General features: G+C 42.0%; 2 protein-coding genes across 2 annotated transcripts; both read left to right on the forward strand.

The window, feature by feature from the left end:
- Positions 1–3356: 3356 nt before the first annotated feature.
- LOC308301872 (transmembrane protein 179) lies at positions 3357–10941 on the forward strand. Its single transcript, XM_080746023.1, has 4 exons — positions 3357–3922; positions 5999–6136; positions 7406–7484; positions 8557–10941. The coding sequence occupies exons 1-4, from the start codon at positions 3552–3554 to the stop codon at positions 8761–8763; spliced, it is 795 nt and encodes a 264-aa protein (XP_080602149.1). The 5' UTR covers positions 3357–3551; the 3' UTR covers positions 8764–10941.
- A 1368-nt stretch (positions 10942–12309) lies between these two features.
- On the forward strand, positions 12310–21097 carry LOC308302280 (heterogeneous nuclear ribonucleoprotein U-like protein 2; the record flags this gene model as incomplete). The annotated part of the gene is made up of 13 exons (XM_080746539.1): positions 12310–12652; positions 13520–13596; positions 14127–14269; positions 14827–14897; positions 15704–15955; positions 16079–16191; positions 16818–17084; positions 17673–17795; positions 18346–18447; positions 19306–19474; positions 20152–20379; positions 20820–20854; positions 20990–21097. 13 exons carry the CDS (start codon positions 12310–12312, stop codon positions 21095–21097), a joined length of 2031 nt encoding a protein of 676 aa, XP_080602665.1.
- Between the last annotated feature and the right edge of the window lie 245 nt (positions 21098–21342).

Consider the following 21342-nt stretch of genomic DNA (forward strand, 5'->3'; position numbering starts at 1 on the left):
TTCTTTTGTATTTTTATAAAGAGTTGGTTCTAGCTCACTGTTAATTGTGAATTAGTGGAGACATTTCTTTCATGAATAAGCGCTTTTTGCAAATGGCAGGAGTTTCTGTTCAGTCACCAGGAATTTACATCCCATTTTAAGTAAAAGTAGCACTACCACAATGTGGGGAAAAAAAACTCATGCAAGTCAAAGTACTACATTCAATATCAAAATAATATAGGCCTACATCACTAGTGGTGTCAAAATGAATCCACTCAGCAATGCATCGCGATTCGGCCGTGCACAGTTCTGCACCGATGCAGTATGTGACATTGATTATACAGTAGCCTTTACCATATACTGTATATGGTGTATATATATAGGCCTATTTTATTGTTATGACATTTAGGCTAATGTTGAGCAATACTATACAAATATAAAGTGTAACAACTGGCTGTTAAACAACACATAAACTCAGCACTGAGACTTGTTAAAACCTCCACCAGCTGTCAGTCTGTCAGTCACACATCACGCTTTGGCCCTTCTTATATCTCCGCCACCGTTGCACCGATCCATGCCAAAATTTGCACACACACTCCTTGGCTGCCAAACCATTACCTCTACCCCCCATTTCTCACATGGTCCTCTTCTAGCGCCACCATGAGGCCGATTTTTGCAAAACACATTTTTGGACACTGCTGACTGCTCCTACCGATTTTGCCCTAAAATCGTGCAAAGCGGGACACAGACAGTATATGTCTACATCATGTCATCACCATGGATCTGTCCAATTTAGCGCCAGCCACCATCACACAGATTTATTTCAACACTTTTTGGACACTGTTCCCTCTTGCCTGCCACATCACAACCGGGACTGTTTCTCGGCATAGACAAAGGAGCCCAGGAACCAGTGCCACGGGATCTGCCCAGTGTGCATGGGCCTTAAGGCCAATTTGTGTAGGTCTATACATGCGACCTGATGGTCGCTTATCTCCCGATTAGGGAGTGTTATTGTAGTAACTACAGTGTAGTTACACCATGACTGGCACCAGTTGAGTCACACCAAATTCTGGGCCCTGCAGGGTACTTTAACAATTGAAAAATAGCAGATATACAAGCTCACTGTGAGCACTGCGAGCTTGTAGATCTGCTATTTTTTTTTAAATCGTGAAAAAGTCTTTGAAAAGTTCAAATCCTTCTAAGGTATTTTAAAAACCTATGTTTCTATGTCAGTGGTGCTCAAACCTTTTCATGTGAAGAACCCCCAAAATTATATGTATTTGGCCATGGACCCCCATCTCAAAATATTTAGTTCCAGGGACAAATGTTAGCTTAAAAAGAAAAATGTATTCAAAGATTTGTACACATTTTCACAACTTTTCAAAAGTAGCTGATCTACAAGTTCGCAGTGCTGCGCTGTGAGCTTGCATATCTGCTATTTTTCAATAGTTAAAGTATAAAATAATTAAGGCCCCTCCACCTTGGGCCCTAGTAACTCAGTCCCACTCCCCCACTTGTGACACCCCTGACTGGCACCCTTTCTCAAAACCTGGCAAGGAATATTTACTGACATAGTATGCCATTGGGGAGCACCTTTGCTGATAGCCTACTTTTCATTCATATGGAAATACCAAAATAAGAATAGGCCTACAAAATAAAGCCCAAATATAATGATATACGATGCAGTCCTTGTCTACTCTGTTCTGAAGGCCTGGTAGGCCTATGCAGGAAAAAATGGACACACATGACAAGTGTAAACAGAGCTATGTCACATTGTAACTTGGAAAAACTGGCTTACAAAACCACTAGGCCTAGTTATTTTAATTTGCTGTTAGAAATTGTTATATACTAGAAGTTTGCGGCCCTTCGGGACGCAAAAGTCTAGAGTTCAGGCCGCTGCGCGGCCCTCACCGCCATGTTGCGGCAGTGTGGTGTGTGTAATGGCCAAATATGGGTAAAAAAAAAGTTTTGAAAAAAAAAGTTTTTTGAGAAAAAAAGGGTTTTTTGAGGAAAAGGGTTTTTTGAGGAAAAGGTTTTTTGAGAAAAAAAAGTTTTTTGAGAAAAAAAGTTTTTTGAGAAAAAATAAAAAAAGGATTGGTGATGCGATGACGTGGTGTATACGGATGTTACTGCGATTGAGGTGAAAGAGAAAAGTGGAAAGTTGTGAGCTAACTATTAGCTATTTGGCTAACTGTTTCCGGGTCGACTTGAGGCTATTTTATACAGAGGCAAAATATGAGGGTAATAACGAATACAACTGTATACAGAGGTTTGGAAACGACATCTTGCAAAGGTGACATGGGTGTTTGAATTTTTAAGCTATATTTAGTACATATGTAGTACATCTTGGCCAAGTGGTTTAGTATTTTAAGTTAGCAATACATGACCCGGAAGTAGATCACTTACTCTTTTGTAATATAAAGATGTGTTGGCATGGCTCTGTCTGTCTGTCTGTCTGTCTGTCTGTCTGTCTGTCTGTCTGTCTGTCTGTCTGTCTGTCTGTCTGTCCAGCTATCTGCTATCTATCTCATTTCAAACATTCTTTAAATGCTGGTGGTTGATGTGTAGGCTACTACTGACTTTTGTTTCTCTGACCGTGGGGGCGGGGCTGTAACATGGCCCTTGAAATCACACACCCAAGTCCAGGCCCGCCCTGCATTCCCCCGTCCAGCAGCAGTGATGTGCTTACATTATTTTGGAAAGGGGCAAGGCCCCTGGGGCAAGGAAGGGGCACTATAGTAGCCACTGACTGCCGACCTATTTTTATAATTTGTAGGCCTATTCATATTTTTTTTTGTCCAAAAAGAAAGTTTTAAGACCCTTTAATTACCTTTGTCAGTCCCAAATTAAAAAAGGGGGAAACAAATCCAGTTATTATATTATTTATTTTTCTGGACAAGAAAATTGTCAGTCCCAAATTAAAAAATGGGGAAACAAATCCAGTTATATTATTTATTTTTCTGGACAAGAAAATTGGAGCAATTTGCCATTTCCAGAAGTCCATATAGGCCAAATGTTACAATCAACCCACATGGACAAAAAGTAGCAAAGTACAATTTTCAACCTAGGCCTATAGCCTATATCGGCTGCTTCTACTCCACTACATCTCGGATCCAAATGCCTACTTTTATGCTCACTACATTTATTTGAATACCAGTTCCAGTCATAATTTCTACATTGCCGTATTGATCAAATACTTTTACTTCAGTAAAATATGTGAGTAGACTGGTACTTGTCTTTTTCCCACCACTGGCACTGTATATCTAGGTCAGTTGGGCAAAACAGACATGCGTGTGGCGTCACTCACTAGCCTGTGCGTCATCGCTGGCAAGTTTTAGTAGTAGGAGAGAGAGGGGCGTTGTACGACAGAACAGATCCATGCCTTGCTTGTGCTGTAAATAGTCCGCTATAACCTAAACCCTAACCCCGCCCGGGTGCCAACGGCTGGCCTGGAAATAACAACAAGGGAATTTAATAATGCGATTGTTTTTCTTGTCTTTCTTTTTAACAAACTAACAGCATTCAGAGTGTATATTTTTTCTTGTATTGGAACTTCTTCAGACATAATAATCATGGAGCTCGATCGCCGACTGTTGCTGGCCCACTGCGCGGCCCACAGCCTGTCCGTTGCGGCGGGGCTGCTGGTGGTGGTCCCGCTGGCTCTCAACGGCTCCGCGTTCAAGGGGCGCTGCGCGCTCTTCTCCACGGGCTACTGGAGCAGCGAGAACCGCACCGATGATGGGGTATTGGTGGGACATCATCTGGCCGGGGCGGGGACCAGCAGCAGCGGGACTGGGGACGTGCAGATCTCTCATCTGGTGGTCCAGCAGTGGGGTCCGCCGGCGGCGTGCCAGTTCGCCACGTTCGTGGGGATTTTCACGGCGCTGTACGGCGCAGCGCAGGGCTGGAGGAGTCTGTTCTATCTGCACGGACGACACGACGAGTAAATATAAAATATATATAAGACCTCTACAACAATTTCATCTTATCATACAAGCCAGTGTTTTAGTTCAGCGGTTCTCAACCTGTGGATCGGGACCCCCCAGGGGGGCCCCCAAATTATTTTGGGGGGTCCCCAGATGATTAACTTAATGTGCAACATTGTTTTCGGACTCAACAGTAATCAAACCAACATAACATTTAAGTGTATAGCACATTTATAAAATTACACTTTAAGGACTTCTAAAATGACAAATTAAACATCGGCCAAATTGTCAAAATATTAGAGGCAGAAATTGTGACACACCGCACTGAACGCAGCATGTAGATCTGGCTGCTATGTTCACAATAGAACCGTGTTGTACAAAATGTAATGCCTCAATTCTTTGTGCTCGTCAGGGTTAAAATGTGATTATTTTGGGGGTCGTGGCCTGAAAAGGTTGAGAACCACTGAAGAGAAATAGGCTAGGACTTGGTGCTTAACATGCAGGGACAACTGAAATCAGAAAATAATATGGGCACTTCAGCTCAGGAGAGATGTACCAAATAAAAATCGGCTGCTGGAGCACTCGACTCACAGTCGAATGCATGCCATGGACTGCACGTACTGCATGCAATGCTGGAAAAAGCACCCCTATGTTTTAAGTACAGTACTTAAATACATGTAGCCTACTTTCCAGCTTCCACCTACTGGAGCACTCGACTGCATGGTCTGCACGTACTGCATGCTGCCATGCAGTCGAGGCGTGTACTGTGCTCCATCTCCATGCACTGCATGGTCTGACTGCACGTACTGCATATTGTGCATGCAATGGTCTGCACTCTGCAGTGCTCTAGAAAGCCTGGTGAGGCGAGGTTAGCAGTGCTCTGCACGGATTTATTATTTTGCACTGAGGAAGACATTAAAGCAAGTGAAACGTCAGTCACCCCCCTGCAAAAATAATAACCAGTCGAGTGCTCCAGTATTATTTTATTTGGGCAGTGTGTAGCCTATAGTCTATCCTGAAGAGCCCATAGGTATTACTGGCTCTGATTTAGTGTGTACTGCCCTAGATATTTCGCAAATATTCAACACACTGGAGGTTTTAGTAATACATATATAAATTATACAGTAAAATATAGGCTACAATTCAAGACATGTTTTTTACAACAAGGATTCATATTTTAGATTTTTTGTAATTAGAGAAAAGACAAAATGAGTGTTAAAATGTTTTCATTTACTGCTTTCTATTGTTTTAGTGATTTTAGTATTTTGATTTTGATACAAGTGGCTAAATGTATTAATTTTTAGACACAATAAGCCGGCAATTTCTTTGTTACTATTTACACCAGCCCCCATAAGTCACATTTGCCCATGAAAGATTGCGGTGCATCTTGGGAATGGGCTTATTGTGTCTAAAAAGACATATTTAGGCCAGGGCATGGATGCATGCAAATCAAAATTGTTAAAATGGATAAAACGATAGAAAGAAGTAAATGACAACATTTTAACACTCATCTTTTCTTTTCTGACTAACTACCATGACCATCTAAATATGAACCCTCGTTGTAAAAAAAACAACGTTGTCCTTTAAATACGTATGTAGACTAACAAAACTGTACTATACAGTCATAATCTATCCACATGAGCACTGTTGTTTTGATTTTAGCCAGCCATAAAATCAGAGTCCTCTACTAAAAACCATTGACATCCTATAGGCTAATCTAGTTTTCTCCTGTAGAGTGAGTTTTGCCACCTTTACAGAAAAGACAGACCAAATAATCACTAGACAATGATGACCATGTTGAAATCATCGTTAGTTAGTTAGTCTCTGTGAGGGCTATGGTCATAATGAAGAATTCAATGTCTATAAGTAAACATGGGACATTTAGCATTTTATCAGATTGAGTGTGGGAAATAATCACAGCATGTGAAGTGCAAGGATTATTGGCTTTCTCCTGTAAGATGATATGAATGCAGTTTATACACGTTATTGTCAGATATATACTGTGAGGTCTGTGTGATGCTGCCAGTGTGTTCCTTCTTACCCCCACCATCTAACTTCCATGTGTGTGTGTCTTATGTGTGTTTGTTGGTTAGCACCCTGTTCTCCTCCTTCCTGACGGTGCTACTGAGTCTGTGCGTGCTCTTCTTGTCCGGAGGAGCCAGCATGACGTTGTCCCTGGGCCTGGCCTCCTGGTGTGACACGGTCACCGATGACAACACGCGTCCTTACAGGTACGTCTGCTTCTGTGGGTAACCGGTAGAGTCGCCGGGAAGAAACTTGCAGAGATTTTTATTCTTGTATTTGTTTTACTGAGAATAAGGTTAGAAATAACTTTAGGATTACGCATATCGTCGTTGTCGGGTGGAAACCTTGTATGTCCAAAACCGTTTGTTTTTTGTATTTATCACTTTTAAAATGATTTAAACTAGTGAAAACAGCCGATCTACAAGCACACAACGCCTCGCACCGCGAGGCGTTGTGTGCTTGTAGATCAGCTATTTTCACTACTTTTGTGCGACGGCCTTGTATGATGAAGCAGTGCTTTACTTTGCGAAAAAAATTACAAATTTGAAACTTGGAGAAACGAGGTTTCTGCCCAACAGTGACAATATCTTTCTGAGGTTAACATTAGGAATAGGGTTAGGTTTTTTTCCTTCACTGTTTTACTGAGGTTAAGGTTAGGAATAAGGTTAGGTTTAACCGTTTAGGCATAGTTTACAGAGGTATATAAGGATATTAAGGATCTCAATGGAAAATAACAAGTAAGCCTTGCCTTACCCGAGTTTCCTTTTAGTTGACATTGTTATGGCACCCATTGTATCAGTGTACTGTCATGAAACTGTACCTTTTCCTATCCAAAACTTCCAATAAATACCTCAATCAATCAATCAATCTAAAGGCATAAACCATCAGCCCAGGCAAGTTTCTTTCCGGCAACTCTTCTGGTATTCGTTCTGTGTAGCCGAGGGTTCTTGTCTCAAATTGATGTATAGTCTTATTGGCGCAGTATAAATGCTGCTCGGCGAATCAAGCTTGTACCACTGGCTACACCGGCATTTTATGGGCTGATCTGCTGAGGTCAGCATTACCGTGGCTCGCCTGGATGTCTCTTCGGGCAAAAAGTCAAACTTTTAATTGAATGCAACAAATTGAGAACATTTAATCGTGCAGTAATGACAGTGCTATTCTCCTTGCCATTTGTCACAATAACTATAATTGTGTGTGTTGTGTGTACAGTGCACCTCGTCGTGCATATAGTAGCTTATGATATAGCATATTATAGATTCTTGTAAAAAAAACTTTACAAGAATCTACCGGGTATTTTTTTATTTGATCTATTTTTAAGCTCAGAACGTGTTGCATTGTGCTGATTGTAGATCTGCTATTTTGCATGTGCGACACCAGCGCAGAACTGAGTTTAAACCAGGCCTTAGTTCATCTTTGTGCTCTATTATTTGCAGCCTATTTCATCCAGTTCTGTTTTGTGTGTTTGTGTGCAGTTGTGCAGAGTCCCAGTCTGTCCCGCTTTACCTGGACGTGGACACGTCCTCCTTCTACACAGAGCTAAACCTGGCACAGGTAAGGCTGACTTTTTTGAATTGAAAGTCTGTCTACACCAGGGTTTTTCAAAGTGGGTGCCTTGGCTAGGGCTGTCACAATTATTACATAATCGTCTCATCACAATTATTTGAGGCAATCGCAATTATTTTGCATAATCGTTTCCATGTTGAGAAATGTTAATATAGTTTCAAACACTTTCAAAAGGTAGTGGAAATAGCAGATCTACAAGCTCACTAGATCGCCTATTTCCACTATCAATGTTATTTTTTAAGCATAAAGTTGTCAAATATGTCAGTAATGTCTTTGTATATTTAAGTTATGTGTCATAATTGCCATGTGCAACTTCAAAGCCTAAAAGCCAAACAGAAATGTAATTGTCAACGACAAATACACGATTAAATCGTTAATCGCAATTATTTGAGTGACAATTAATCGTCATGTAAAATGTTATAATCGTGACAGCCCTAGCCGTGGCATTCTAGGGTGCCAGGGTGCCTCGGAACACTTTGATAATATTTGACTTTGTAAAACCTGAGTTGCACTGCACTTGGTTCGTCCTTTTTCATATTGCTGTATCTCCCCATAGAAAACACCAAGTATACATGTTCTGATTCTGATACAGTATATAACATTATACCCTCATCCAGTTTGCTGGAATCATGAAATATCAATATAGCTGCTCTCATATCTTTCATACGCATATGCTCATAGCCTTACACCAGCGGTTCCCAAATTTTTCAGGTCGGGACCCTGGGACCCAAACTAGTGAAAATAGCATATCTACAAGCACACAGCACATCGTTTAACATCGCATTGCAAGCTTGTAGATGGGCTATTTTCACTACTTAATTATATATATTTTTTATATTCATGGAATTATGGGGCGGGGGGGGGGGGGGGGCACGCAGCAAACCTGGGTCGGGCTCAGGAACCAAACCAGTGACCCGCTGCAGGCTATACAAGGCCTATGTATATGTCCCTTGACCAGTAGGCCATCGGGGGCACATGATTAGTGTTCTTGACTCTGACTGTGTCTACAGCATGTGCGTGGCGTTTGATCTGGTCTGTCTGTCTGTCCCTCTGTCCTCAGGCGGCTCTGTGGTTCGTCACAGCTCTGTGGCTGACCCAATCGATCCTAGCCTTCCTGCGCCTCTACCACTCCCACAGCCAGCACATGACGGGGCCGTGCATGCACCGAGAGAAGGAACTGCTCCTGGAACACACTCCTTCAAGTTCCGATGGCTCCCCCTCCCCTCAACTCATCACCCCTCCCTCGACACCCATCATTTTTGTCTGAATGTCCGCATTTCTTAAAAAGGGACGACTTCACCACTTTTCAACCCATCTTCATATAATTGGTCCTCACTAATGTTCATGATAAAATAGCACAGTTCTTTTCTCTACTCGGTCTGTGTCTCATAGAAGGGAGGGCTCTGGGGGAGGAGTTCAGAAAACCGTCTGCCAGTGACTTCATCGTTTGGAAGATTTTTATTAAAACAAGATTGAATACAAAATATTTAGGTTTTTATTATCGCGATGGTTTTCCAGGAATAGAAAGCCTACAGTTTCTATTAGCTTGGATTCCCCATCGATGATGTCACTGATAGACGGATTTCTGAACTGCCCACAGCCCTCCAATGAGACACGGAAAAATAGGAACTAGGAAAAATAATTGCTATTTCATCATGAACATTAGAGAGGAATCAAGGAACAATTATATGAAGATACAGTAGGTTGAAAAGTGGTGAAGTCGTCCTTTAAGGCAGTGGTTCTCAACCTTTTCAGGGAGCGACCCCCAAATAATCATATTTTAACTGGGGACCCCCCACCCTACACAAGCACTTGGAATTGTAGGAGTTGGCATTGCATTTAGTTGGACTCGATCCATACCATTGTGAAAATAGCCGATCTACATACATTTAGATCTGCTATTTTCACAATTTCTGTCTCTAATATTTGACAATTTGACTAATGTTTGACCAGAGGTACTAAAAAGGTCTAAAAAGTCCTTAAATTGTCTCTTTGGAAATGTGCAGATACCCTGTATACACTTATACTGTATGCTGGTCTGTTTACTGTCGAGTCAGAAAACAATGTTAACATTTAGCTAAACATCTGGGGACCCCGAAATTATTTGGAGACCCCCCTGGAGGTCCCGACCCACAGGTTGAGAACCACTGCTTTAAGGGAAGAACCACAGAACAATAAGCTAGACCCAACAGTACCTTCACTCTAAAATGTGGTTTACGTACGATTGCCCATAAACACTCATACTCTACCCATTGTTTACTACAGGTACATAAAAGTTAAAGATGTATATGAATGAAAAAGCATTTAACTGATAGGGAATCAAGTCAGCCTGCATTCTGTGCTTGAAAGTCCAATTATATTTTTGTGCCATTGTAATAATCACCACAGATTACCCTATGTATAGTAAGCATAGAGCTTATTAGAATATGGACGCATAAGCTATGGACCAGTCCATAATATCTTATAAAATAGTTACATTAATTATCAATGGGGCCATAAATCCCCATATTTGCATGGTACTGCTATCCTAGTTTTGCTTCAGTCTAAATACTCTGGTACCCATACCCGGAGTCTTCTACACGTAGAAAGTAATATGTAACAGAACATCTAGAAAAGTGATCTGTTCACTAGAGCTTTATCTCCACAAGCCAAAGCATATCCTAGTTACAGTGACATTGTGATTTCTGTGCATCATATAATTCGCAAAATTGATTGCACCATGTGACAACAGTAACCTCCAGTTGCTGCACACAGACGGTGACATCATTGCCAGTGTCAGCGTTATGTAATATGCATGAGTTAAGTTGTTATGCTAGGTAGTTGTGGCGTTTTGCAAGTGTGTACACTGCAAGCCTGTCAGGGAGAATACACATACAGTATTGTTTACTCTTCCACTATGCTGAGATACTGCACTGACTGAGGCGGTGTGGAGAGACTTTGTGTGGCCGAGAGCCACTGTATTGTTGAAACAGGCTCACTGTGTGAGCATGATGTGAATGATCTATTATTCTCTACTGTGTAACGGAAATCACGGTCCTCTCTTCACTCTTCTTATGAACATAAATTATGAATGATGCCATAATGTGTGGATGCAGCCGGAAGGCACTAATATGAAGCAGTCAGTCCTGCACAGTAATTAACAACAATGACTGCTCGATCCAGTTCTTTAGGAGTTATCCCACACTCTTTGTGGGTAATTTTGGTGACAGAATGAATGAAAAAAAGCTTTCATTGTTGTGAGAAGGATTGCCTGCTGAGCCAAAAAAAAGGGCTACTGGTGAAATCGAAAGAGGGGAGAGCCTGATTTAGATTTTATGCCCTGAGCACGCGGCTGTAATGACACACAGATGGCGGAGCAAAATGTTCAAAAAGAAGTGAATCAAGATGAGACTACCGTTTTGTACTGTGTTTGACATTGTTGTTGCTTTTTGTTACCACTTACTGTATGTTTTGTGAATATTTATATTACGCTATATCCCTGTTTTTTTTGTTTTGTTTTTGGATTTGCTTGTTTGTCCAATAAAAACATTTGTGAATTAAAAATGAATTAATTATGTGTTTTATATAACAATTACCAACAAGTGCTTACTGTATGTTGTTTAGATTAGTTTACATTATTATTATTATTGGATCGATTGTCCTGTCTAAAGTCAGGAATTTTATTGAATCAAACTATATTCATATTTAGGCTATAGTATTCTGAGTAAAGAACTGAGAATTTGCAGAATACCATTAAGGTATTTATCTAGAATTGATCCATAATCAGCCTTGATGGCTTTCAAGTGTTGGATATATAACAAAGTACAATGGTGTTGACTCCGGTTACTGTACGAGTGGAAAGAAATACGGTATATTAAATTGATTGGTGTTAAACCATTTTGTTAAAGTTGTACTATGTAACTTTTTTTATAAAACAAATCTTAAAATTGTCCTAACTGTTAAATCGCTAAAGTTTTAGAACACCCACTCCGTGAATTTCAGCCTGTAAAGCCTTCTCTATGTAAACTGCGATCCTTGCCGGGGACCGGATCTCGCGCCAAAATTGCGTCATCACACTACCGGCCAATCACAGCGAGGGTTATACAACTGCCGGCCAATCACAGCGCATCTTGAAGTGGGGTCGCTATGGCAGCCATATTTGTTGTCGCCCGTTTGTACCATCCCTTCTCTAGGTAATTTCGCCTACCAGGCAGGGTGAAGGAGTCCGTATCTCTGGAATTACTGAACGCACAGGAACAAGGGACCCCTCAAAAGATAGATCTCAGCGAGGTGGAGGCAGACGCGGGGGTCTGAAGGTACGAAAAACGGCCGAAAGACGCGGACGCGACCGCGGTTTGCTATAGGGCTAATGACCACTAGTTGGGCATCTTACACAGTATAGCTTTAACTTTTCCCTTTAATGTAAAAGTTTGAAACGAAAATAAGCAGTAGTGTAAAGTAACTAAGACTTAATAGACAGTATAGCCTACATTTGAGGTATCTGTACTTGACTATTTCCAATTTCAAATACTTTTACTTCTTCTATTGTCCTGATATGCTGATATGAACCAGTAGATGGCAGACACGTGCATGTAGGCTTCAAATCGTCTCAGAAAAACTGGCAAGATGAAAGAAGAAGAAAGAGAGCTGACCAATCACAAGACGAGGCACCATATTGAATTGGGTTTGTTTTGATGCTGTGTGGTTGTGCTTTTATTTTCTCCCGTGTCTTCTTTTATCTTTACCGTGTGTTTGACCGTCTTTTTTAAACCGTTGCATCTTTTTTTAACCGTTAGGAACAGAGTACAGACAATTGACAACAAAAACAGAAACAATGAAGTTAACGGAAATCAAGAAGCTGAAAGTGCCCGAACTGCGAGTCAAACTCAAAGAACTCGGTCTGGACACCAAGGGACTGAAAGCCGAACTGGTGGGCCGCCTGTGGTCCGCCGTTGAAGCTGGATTGAATCCTGCACAACAACAACAACCAAGAGAAAGCGGGGGGTCCGGGGACCCCCCCGCCGACGGCGAGACTGTTGTGGTTGACAGCAGCAGTACAGAAGATAAAAAGATAGAGGTGAAACTACTAAACAACAACTGCCCAACAACAACATCGATGCCCATGGACGTCGCCACATCATCGCCCGATGATCGCCAGGATCCAAGTGATGAAAAAAGTAGGCTACTCATTTTTCAACTATGTAATTAAAGCCCCTTTTCCACAGGCCCAACACCACACAACTCCACACCACACCGCCCATTTGTGCTAGGTTTTCCACTACAAGGACCTGGGTAGAGTCAGTGGTGTGAAAGTGGTTATAAACGTGGTACTAAACTCTAAAGTATCCCATCTAGAGTAGGTCTGAGTTAGGTCAAACAGGGCCAAACTGACTAATATCACTCATTGACTTTTCATTTAGATCACCAGGATATAGTTGTAATACATGACATTATACATGAGTTATAACCACTATTATAATCTATTATAGCGTATTATAATTATCATAGTAATACATTAATACTTTATAGTGTATTATAATCACAGTTATAATCCATTATAGTGTATTACATTTAGGATAGTTGTAATACAATTTTACTTAAAGTAAAAGTCTGGAATTCAATATTTACTTGAGTAAATTTACAAAAGTATTGGCACAATATTTGGATCCAAGATGTTGTGGAGTAGAAGTAAAAGTATTGGAAATTGGAAACACTCAAGTAAAGTACAAATGCCTCAAAATTGTACATAAAAGTACTTAATTACTTTACACCACTGCCACCAACAGCAACGCTGATGCCGATGGATGTCGTCGCCTCATCGCTTGATCGTCAGGAACCCCATGTCCATGATGTCATCGTCACATCAAACGTCACCTCTGATCCAGAACAACATGTTGTTCCTCCTTCACCACGCCAACGCCTAAACTTGACCCGAGCATTCACAGACTCTGCCACTCAGACCGAACCTGATACTGACCGCTCAGGGCAACAGCAACTGCTTGCTGGTGTTTCGACAATGATGACGTCTATGTCAAAACCACAAGAGTCCCAGGCAGTCGGCAAAGAGACAGAGCTGCCTGCCGCAAAGTGTCAGACGTCGGACAGTACCAGGGTCCATAATGTAAGCCCGTGATTCAAGTAGGAGTGAGCGATATGGTGATGCCATATCGTTGAGAGTGAGACGATACAATGTCTCCACGATATGCCTTTTCAGAGATATCGTATATATATCGTGATACAATGAGGCAGCCTTATAAAAAAAAATCCAATTTAATTATTAATACAGAGATTCATGGAATCCATGTATCATACCAGATGATTAGCTTAATGTGCAACATTGTTTTCTCACTCAACAGTAAACAAAGCAAATCAACACAAAGTTTAAGTGTATTGAGGGTATATGCACATTTCTAAAGTGACAAATGAAGGACTTTTTAATGCCTTTAGAATTACAAAATAACATTGGCCATAATTGTCAAATATTAGAGGCAGAAATATTGTATATATTGTATTTTTCCATATCGATTCGCCCACCCCTAGATTCAAGAACAACACGCAGATCACCACCGGACAACACCACCAGAAGAGCCCCTTGTGTTTAGCTCTGTGAGAGCTGATTCAAGCCATCATATTCGTGGCCCACTGTCCCAGCCGGAGGGGGGAGAGTCGGAGGAGGGAAGGGTGAACCATCATCGTGACGGAGAAGAAGAGGGAGGCAGACCTCTCTTAGTGGAGGAGGAGATCTGCAAAGGCAGGGCTTTCTATGAGTTCAAAGAGGAGATTCGGTATAAAAGGTATGACAAAAGAGGCCATTGACAGATAGTGTTTGCATGTGCTGGAAAGCTGTGAATAATATATGTGTGAATTTGAATCTCAAAGAGTGTGCTGGAATACTAAAAGTACTGGAAAATGTTTAAATGCATGTCACTTATTAAGTAGTAGGTATAATCTAGTCACTGACAAGTTTCCACAAGACTTTGACATTTTATGGCATGACAACAATATCTGAAGATGGTTTTGGAATTGCGTAAGACTGGTGAAAGTGGTGTTCAAAAAAAGAAAATATACAAGCTCACGGTGCATCACTTAGTGCTGCGCTGTGCATCTGCTATTTTTGAATGTTAAAAAAATACATTTTTGCATAATCTTCTATCCTGGGGGGTCCCTACATTTTCAAATGGGGGTCCACTGCCATATGTATATCAATTTGGGGGTCCTTGACATGAAAAAGGAACACTTGAATAGGACTTGGTTGAACCTACTGGACTAGACAAAGTATTACAGGACATCTTTTCTACTAGGTTGAGCTTCACCCTTATGCACCGTCTGTCTCTTTCTCCACTTCACTCAGGGCCAAATCACCACAGCCTCCGCCAGAGAGAGTGGATGTGGACGAGGAAGAGAAAGTCAAACTGGATCGACGTGAGTCTTTCAAAATGACTAAATATCCTAATGTAGAAGGGAAGCGGAACAATATATTCTCAAAGGTGTCATTTCAATTTGTTCCATTAGTTTAGGTATTCATAAATGCAATTCTAGAGTACATTTAGAGTGCGTTGGGAAATGCGCACTCAACGCACTGGTGTGCCATGTTGTCGTTAGTTTATTCGGTGCACTTGGTGCGTTGTCTTTCGGAAATCCAGTGTGCGGCGCACCGGTGTGCTGAGTGCATGCACTGAACGACCCTACTCAGAAGATGGGGTTTGACAGTGTGGTGCGTCGGTGCGGTGTTTTGATTGGTTGGTTTTCATGGCGGTGTCTCGCGCTTCTCAGTTGTGAACAATGGCGTAGGAAATGATAACAAAATGTACTATTTGCTGCTTTATTGGTGCTTTGGGCTTTATTGTTACACACGCATCCATGTGTAAACTAACAGCAGGTAGGCCAATGTTATGAATTAAATTAGGCTACCAATAGCAACGTTACGTTAGCAACTGCTGCTTCAGTGCTTTTAAGAAAGTACACAGTTGCCTCTTAAAAAAGGCAAAGAAAATTGTTCTTCACCTCAGTATCTGCATATTCAGAATTCTGCACAAACAATATGACCATAGAACTGTGGCGTCCACACAGTCCATGGTGGCCTAGGTGCATACTGGTTATCATTTTAGACCAACATTATGTCCGGTGATTTGAGTGAATTGAGTGAAAATATCATTGATTCCACATTATGGTTCTGCATGGCCATTGATGGCATAGTATCGTATGTGTTGCTGTTGCTCTTCCCACAGATACCTGTGACCTTCACTTTGAAGTGGGTCCCGACGGGGCCTGTGGTCAGCCACGGTTCTGGGACCGCTTCCCCCTGCTGTGGTCAGGCTGCAGGCTGAGCCACGGAGCCGGGCGAGGCCAGGTGGGCTTTGAGGTGCGGCTGGACAGGAAGCTCCTGGTCGCAGGTCCAGAAGAGCAGGAGACCTGCCGAGACCCACGGCCCTTCGGCCTGAGAGTGGGCTGGTCAGCGGCTGAAAGCCCTCTGCTGCTGGGTTAGTACCAGGAACTAGTAGGAAGACAAACATTCATTTCAGAAATATTCTTCTTTTGTTTATTGCCTTTGGTCAATCCAATCTTTTACTCAATTGTTCTCCCTCTGGCCTTTCAACTCTCAGGTGAAGAGGACTTATCTTATGCTTACGATAGCCAGGGCAAGAAAGTCTCTGATGGAAAGGAAGAGGTGTTTGGGGAACCCTTCTTGGAAGGTGATGTCATTGGATGTTATGCTGTGAGTAAAACCTGTCCATATTTCACCTATGTCTATTTGTACTGTGGACTACATATCGTTGTTGTCAGGAGGAAACCTTGTATGTCCAAAACCGTTTGTTTTGTATTTATTTATAAGTGATAATAGTGAAAATAGCAGTTGTAGATCTGCTATTTTCACTAGTCTTGTGCGTGCGACAGCCTTTTTTTTTTTTTTTTTTGTATATAGTAAACAGGTCAACTTGGGCAGCAGAGATACAGAAAATGAAAAATTACAATGCAAGATTCTTTAAACACTCATTATGTTACGGTTCCTACAGTCCCCGGGTGAGAGGTCTTAATCCTTCACCACTTCAGTCCGTTATAAAGTCCTCATTCTGATCCTCCAGAGACAACAGATCTGGTGTGCCTGTTAACAGACTTTCCAATGTTGTGCGACAGCCTTGTATGAGGAAGCAGGGCTTTACTTTACGAAAAAATTTACAAATTCAAACTCAGAGATACAAGGTTTCTGCCCGACAGTGATGATATATACCGGTAGATTAAGTATAGTTTTGTCTGTGTTATTCCGAGAGATCATGAAATCTTGACTGTGTGTGTTTACATGACATGACGTGCGCATGTTGCTTTGTTTGTGCATGCCTGTAGTCTTTCTCCAAAGAGGACTGGGTTACACTGTCCTACCATAAGAACGGACGTGCCATGGGGGTCGCGTTCCAACTGGAATCCACCGTGCTCCTGGGGCGCGCTCTGTTCCCACACGTCCTCTGTAAGGGCTGCTCTGTCAGCTTTCACCTGGATTCTGCGACGCCTCCCTGGTTCCCTGGCCCTCCAGGCTACACCTCACTCGCATCCCTGCCTACAGAAGACAGGCTCCGTTCCCCGCGGCCTCCTTCCTCCTTAGGACAGTGTGAGGTGAGTGTAGAGCCTCCAACAGTTTCTACTGCGAGGGGCAACTGGGTAGTAGCTTAAGTCAGACGTGTGTCATACTGATTCAGTGTCCAGAGCTGTTATGTATAGTTGGATATGTCTATCCATTTATTAACATAGCTGTTCATATAACATAAAACTCACTTTTGATGTTACATACATTGAACTCCGCCGGCCAACACACAGCATATGAATCACGGACGAAAACTGTGTGGCTTTCCCCATTGCGCACCTGGCCACAATCACTCACTCACTCACTGCCAGGTGTAAAATGGGTAACCACCCCCTGTGGTGGTTGTCATGATGAATAATAATGCCAATCTCCTGTGATTGACATGACATCATCGCTACCACCAAGGCCACGCCATTAATTCAAATGGTATCAAAACAAAATAAACAAAAGGGGCAATTTGGCTCTGGTATTTTAATGGCAAAATGTGTTGCCTTCCATTGAGGAAGATCTATATCCCGTTGCTGGCTGTTGTAACGGCAAACATATCTTCCCAGAGAACATAAAATTAGATAAAGTCAAGTCTCCTGTTTTTTTGTTCTGTCTTTTCTGTCCCTCTCCAGGTGGTGATGTTGGTGGGTCTCCCTGGTTCTGGGAAGACTCACTGGGCCAAAGATTACATTAAGCAGCAGCCAGGGAAACACTTCAAACTATTGGGCACAGAGGCGATAGTCGCCTGTATGATTGTGAGTCTTACTTCTGACCTATGGTCCTAGGCCAGGGGTTCCCAAACTTTTTTGTCTCAGGGCACCCCATAAAAAAAAAAAATTAAATCCGAGGCACCCCTACATTATACTTTTCACTCCCAGCACCTTATCTTTATAGCATATTGCCGTTGTCGGGTGGAAACCTTGTATGTCCAAAACCGTTCGTTTTGTATTTATCATCTATAAAATACGAGGTTTCTGCCCGACAGTGACGATATTTTAGTGATTATGTTGCGAGGAAAACGTTGAGATAATAGCCATTTTGGTTAGAACTGACTGAAAATAACTTTGTACTTCATGTTTAAAATGATACTAAATATTTTTTCAAGTGTCCAAATATTATCAAATCGTCCCGCGGCACCCCTGGACTGCCGTCGCGGCACCCCAGGGTGCCCCGTCACCCACTTTGAAAACCCCTGTCCTAGGCAATGGGCATGCTGCAGTTTATGCTCCTTAATACGTGTTGCATTTTTTGACCATTTTGTCAAATAAATCAAACGTGATTGATCATCTGTATGTTTGTGTACAGAGTGGAGGCAACAGGGAGAGCCAGCTACAGCAGGCCTCTCAGTGTGTGACTGAGATGATCAAGATGGCTGCTCACACTCCAGGAAACTATATCCTTGACCAGGTAAAGTATCACACACAGAGACTACAGTGAACTTGAAAAATGTTGTAATAATGAAAATCATAGTCATCATCACTGGCATTGCCATTATTATGTTATGTGCCTGCCATCAGATAAATACATTTCATATGCGTTTTTTGGTTTAGTTGTATGATCAAAACGTCCTATGTGCGCATGCCAGTTGCATTGCTGAAAACTCTAAACTATATTGGTTATGATTTGTTAATAAACGCTTGCGTGTTACCCCATTTAGGCCTACAATTATTGAACGCTTTAACTAATGAAAAATAGCAGATATACAAGCTCACAGCGCGGCACCGAGTGCCGCGCTGCGAGCTTGTAGATCTGCTATTTTTGAAAAAGTTGTGAAAATGTGTGCAAATCTTTGAATATATGTATTTTCAAAGCGAACGTTTGTAACTCAAATTTTGCTTCTGGGTGGTCCCTGGAACTAGATATTTTGAAATGGGTGTCCGTGGCCAAATACATATCATTTTGGGGGTCCTTCACATGAAAAAGTTTGAGAACCACTGACATAGTAGTCTCTCAAGAACAGACTAACTGAGCTCCAGTTAAGTGAAAAGGACCTTTTCTTTGATGATGGCTGGACAGATTGCTGACATAGAAACATAGGTTTTTCAAAAAATCTTAGAAGGATTCAAAAGACACTTATAGAATCGGGTCAAAATTCAAATTTTCACGATTTTTCAAAAATAGCAGATCTACGAGCTCGCAGCGCGGCACTCGGTGCCACGCTGTGAGCTTGTATATCTGCTATATTTAAAGCATAAAATATTGCGTCATAATGTGTTCAGGCCTAAATGGGTCGACTTACAAAACAACTGTAAACTGTGTCCTCAGACCAACGTGCTCTTCTCCGCGCGGCGCCACAAGCTGCAGCTGTTCAGTGGCTTCAGGCGCAGGGTGGTGGTGGTGTTCCCCGCAGCAGAGGAGTGGAGGAGACGCTTGGAACAACACCAGAGACGGGAAGGCCAGGAGATTCCAGAGACTGCCCTTCTCAAACTACAAGGTCTGACACGTTGTGAATGTGATAGTATTTGATATCGATACGATCCTGGCCTGAGAACTATTACGGATCATGTTGCCTCTGTGTAACGGTGTAATATAATGGTTGCCAAATCATGTCTATGGTTCATTAACAATTTCTGTACTCTTAGCTGACATCGCGGACGCAGAAGACTGTATAACCACACCAGAGGCAGCTTCACAAATCACGTTCAACCCAGATTTGACTCTAAAAAAGTTTCAAATTCGTTCTCCTACTGAAAGCCCTAAAGGAGTGTAAATCGCTAACTTCCTTCAAAATCTAAGTCACCTATAGACGGTTGCTACTCGAAACTTGTTATAGACTAAGCCCATACTTACCTCCCTTTTTCCACTGTAAATATCTTCTATTTATTTTTATTTTATTTCCATTTTATTTTACTTTATGACTGTTTTTTCTTTCCCTTTTGTTATTGATGATACCCTATGAAAAGTACTGGGTTCTATCCGTCTGTCTTTCAATGTCATGGGATACATAAAGTGGTTCCTGTGTAAATAAGCCGAAAAGCTTACTAGGATCTTTTAGTTGACCGTGTACCAGTGATTTGTACGTGTCATGAAACTGTACTTTTTCCTATGCAACCTTTTAATAAATTCTTCAATCAATCAATCAATAGTAATGCTGTGTCATTGTCTCTGCAGCAAGTTGCAGTCTTCCAGAGCAGGAGGGGGAGCTGTTGGAGGAGTTGCAGTACGTTGAGCTGCCCCGTGACCAGGCCCAGGCCCTCCTTCAGAAGTATAAAGAGGATGCGCGCAGCATGCTGCCCCCCGTCGCCAGACGAGAGAAGAAGAAACCCCGCCATCGACAGAACAGGCCATTCCCGTATTGCCCTCCGCCGACTCATAAGAGCCAATGGAATGGGATGCACGGTCAGTAGAAGTTGGCCAACATCGCTCACACCTCGCCACTAGTATGAAACGGCACACATTCTGGTTTCCTAATTGGTAAACATCCGATCTTGCGAATGTCCTACCTATGATCAATGTTGCTATATTTCACATGTGCTGCCGACAGACAGGTCTCGGACAGAGATAATTTCCTCTGTCTGAAAAATAGTTATGTCTGTCAGAATGTTTGGCTCAGGGGCGCCTGCTGGCCTACTTGTCCAGGCGCATACCACATAGGCTTAGTGTAGCCTGTAGCAGGTCGCTGGTTTGATTCCCGAGCCTCGTTTCTCCCATCGTCTTTGGCTGGCATGACAAATTTGTCTGTTTTTTGGGCTAATTCAATGAAGGCTGAGCACCTTTGTTTTTTTTGTCTTGCAAGCCCCCATTTGAAGTGATTTTGTTTTGTTCTCTGATTTTTGTAGGGTGGGATGCCACAAGGTTGAACCAGCAATCATGGGTACTGCAGCCAAGATATGTGAGTGTAACAAATTTTATGTGTGTGGATGTGCTTATTACATAGCTGCATGGCCACGACCACTCATTAACATGATTCATGTTAAGGATTAAACAGTATCTCATCCTCACATTTCAGAGTAACTTGGCTTATCCAGACCGGGGCTGCTACTACAACATTACTACCAACTACAACAGCAGCGGTGGAAACTATCAGGGCTACAACACTTACCAGGGCTACTGGTGAACATCTGAAAGATGAAAACTGAAGAGATGAGCTCTCATTTGAAAAAAAAAAGGATTTCGATCATCTTTCAGGAATTAGGGAATTTTTAGCAGGTTAAGAAAACTACACCAACAAGGAACATTCGATGCTATTATAGGACTACTATCAGGACAAATCATGTACTGTATGTTTTGTTATGGTACTGCGTTTGAATGCTTACAGTATTGAGCAATAGGTGATCTATTTGCACTCCCTGCTTCGACCAA

This window comes from Nannobrachium achirus (assembly GCF_963921795.1).
Source record: "Nannobrachium achirus genome assembly, chromosome: 17".
NCBI classification, from domain to species: Eukaryota; Metazoa; Chordata; class Actinopteri; order Myctophiformes; family Myctophidae; genus Nannobrachium; species Nannobrachium achirus.

What these genes read in the sequence shown, in the direction of transcription:
- LOC308301872 (XM_080746023.1), top strand. Translation starts at nt 3,552, where the DNA reads ATGGAGCTCGATCGCCGACTGTTGCTGGCCCACTGCGCGGCCCACAGC. An exon ending in CTGCACGGACGACACGACGA is followed by an intron (nt 3,923 to 5,998) that starts GTAAATATAAAA and finishes TTTGTTGGTTAG; the next exon opens with CACCCTGTTCTCCTCCTTCC. An exon ending in GACAACACGCGTCCTTACAG is followed by an intron (nt 6,137 to 7,405) that starts GTACGTCTGCTT and finishes GTTTGTGTGCAG; the next exon opens with TTGTGCAGAGTCCCAGTCTG.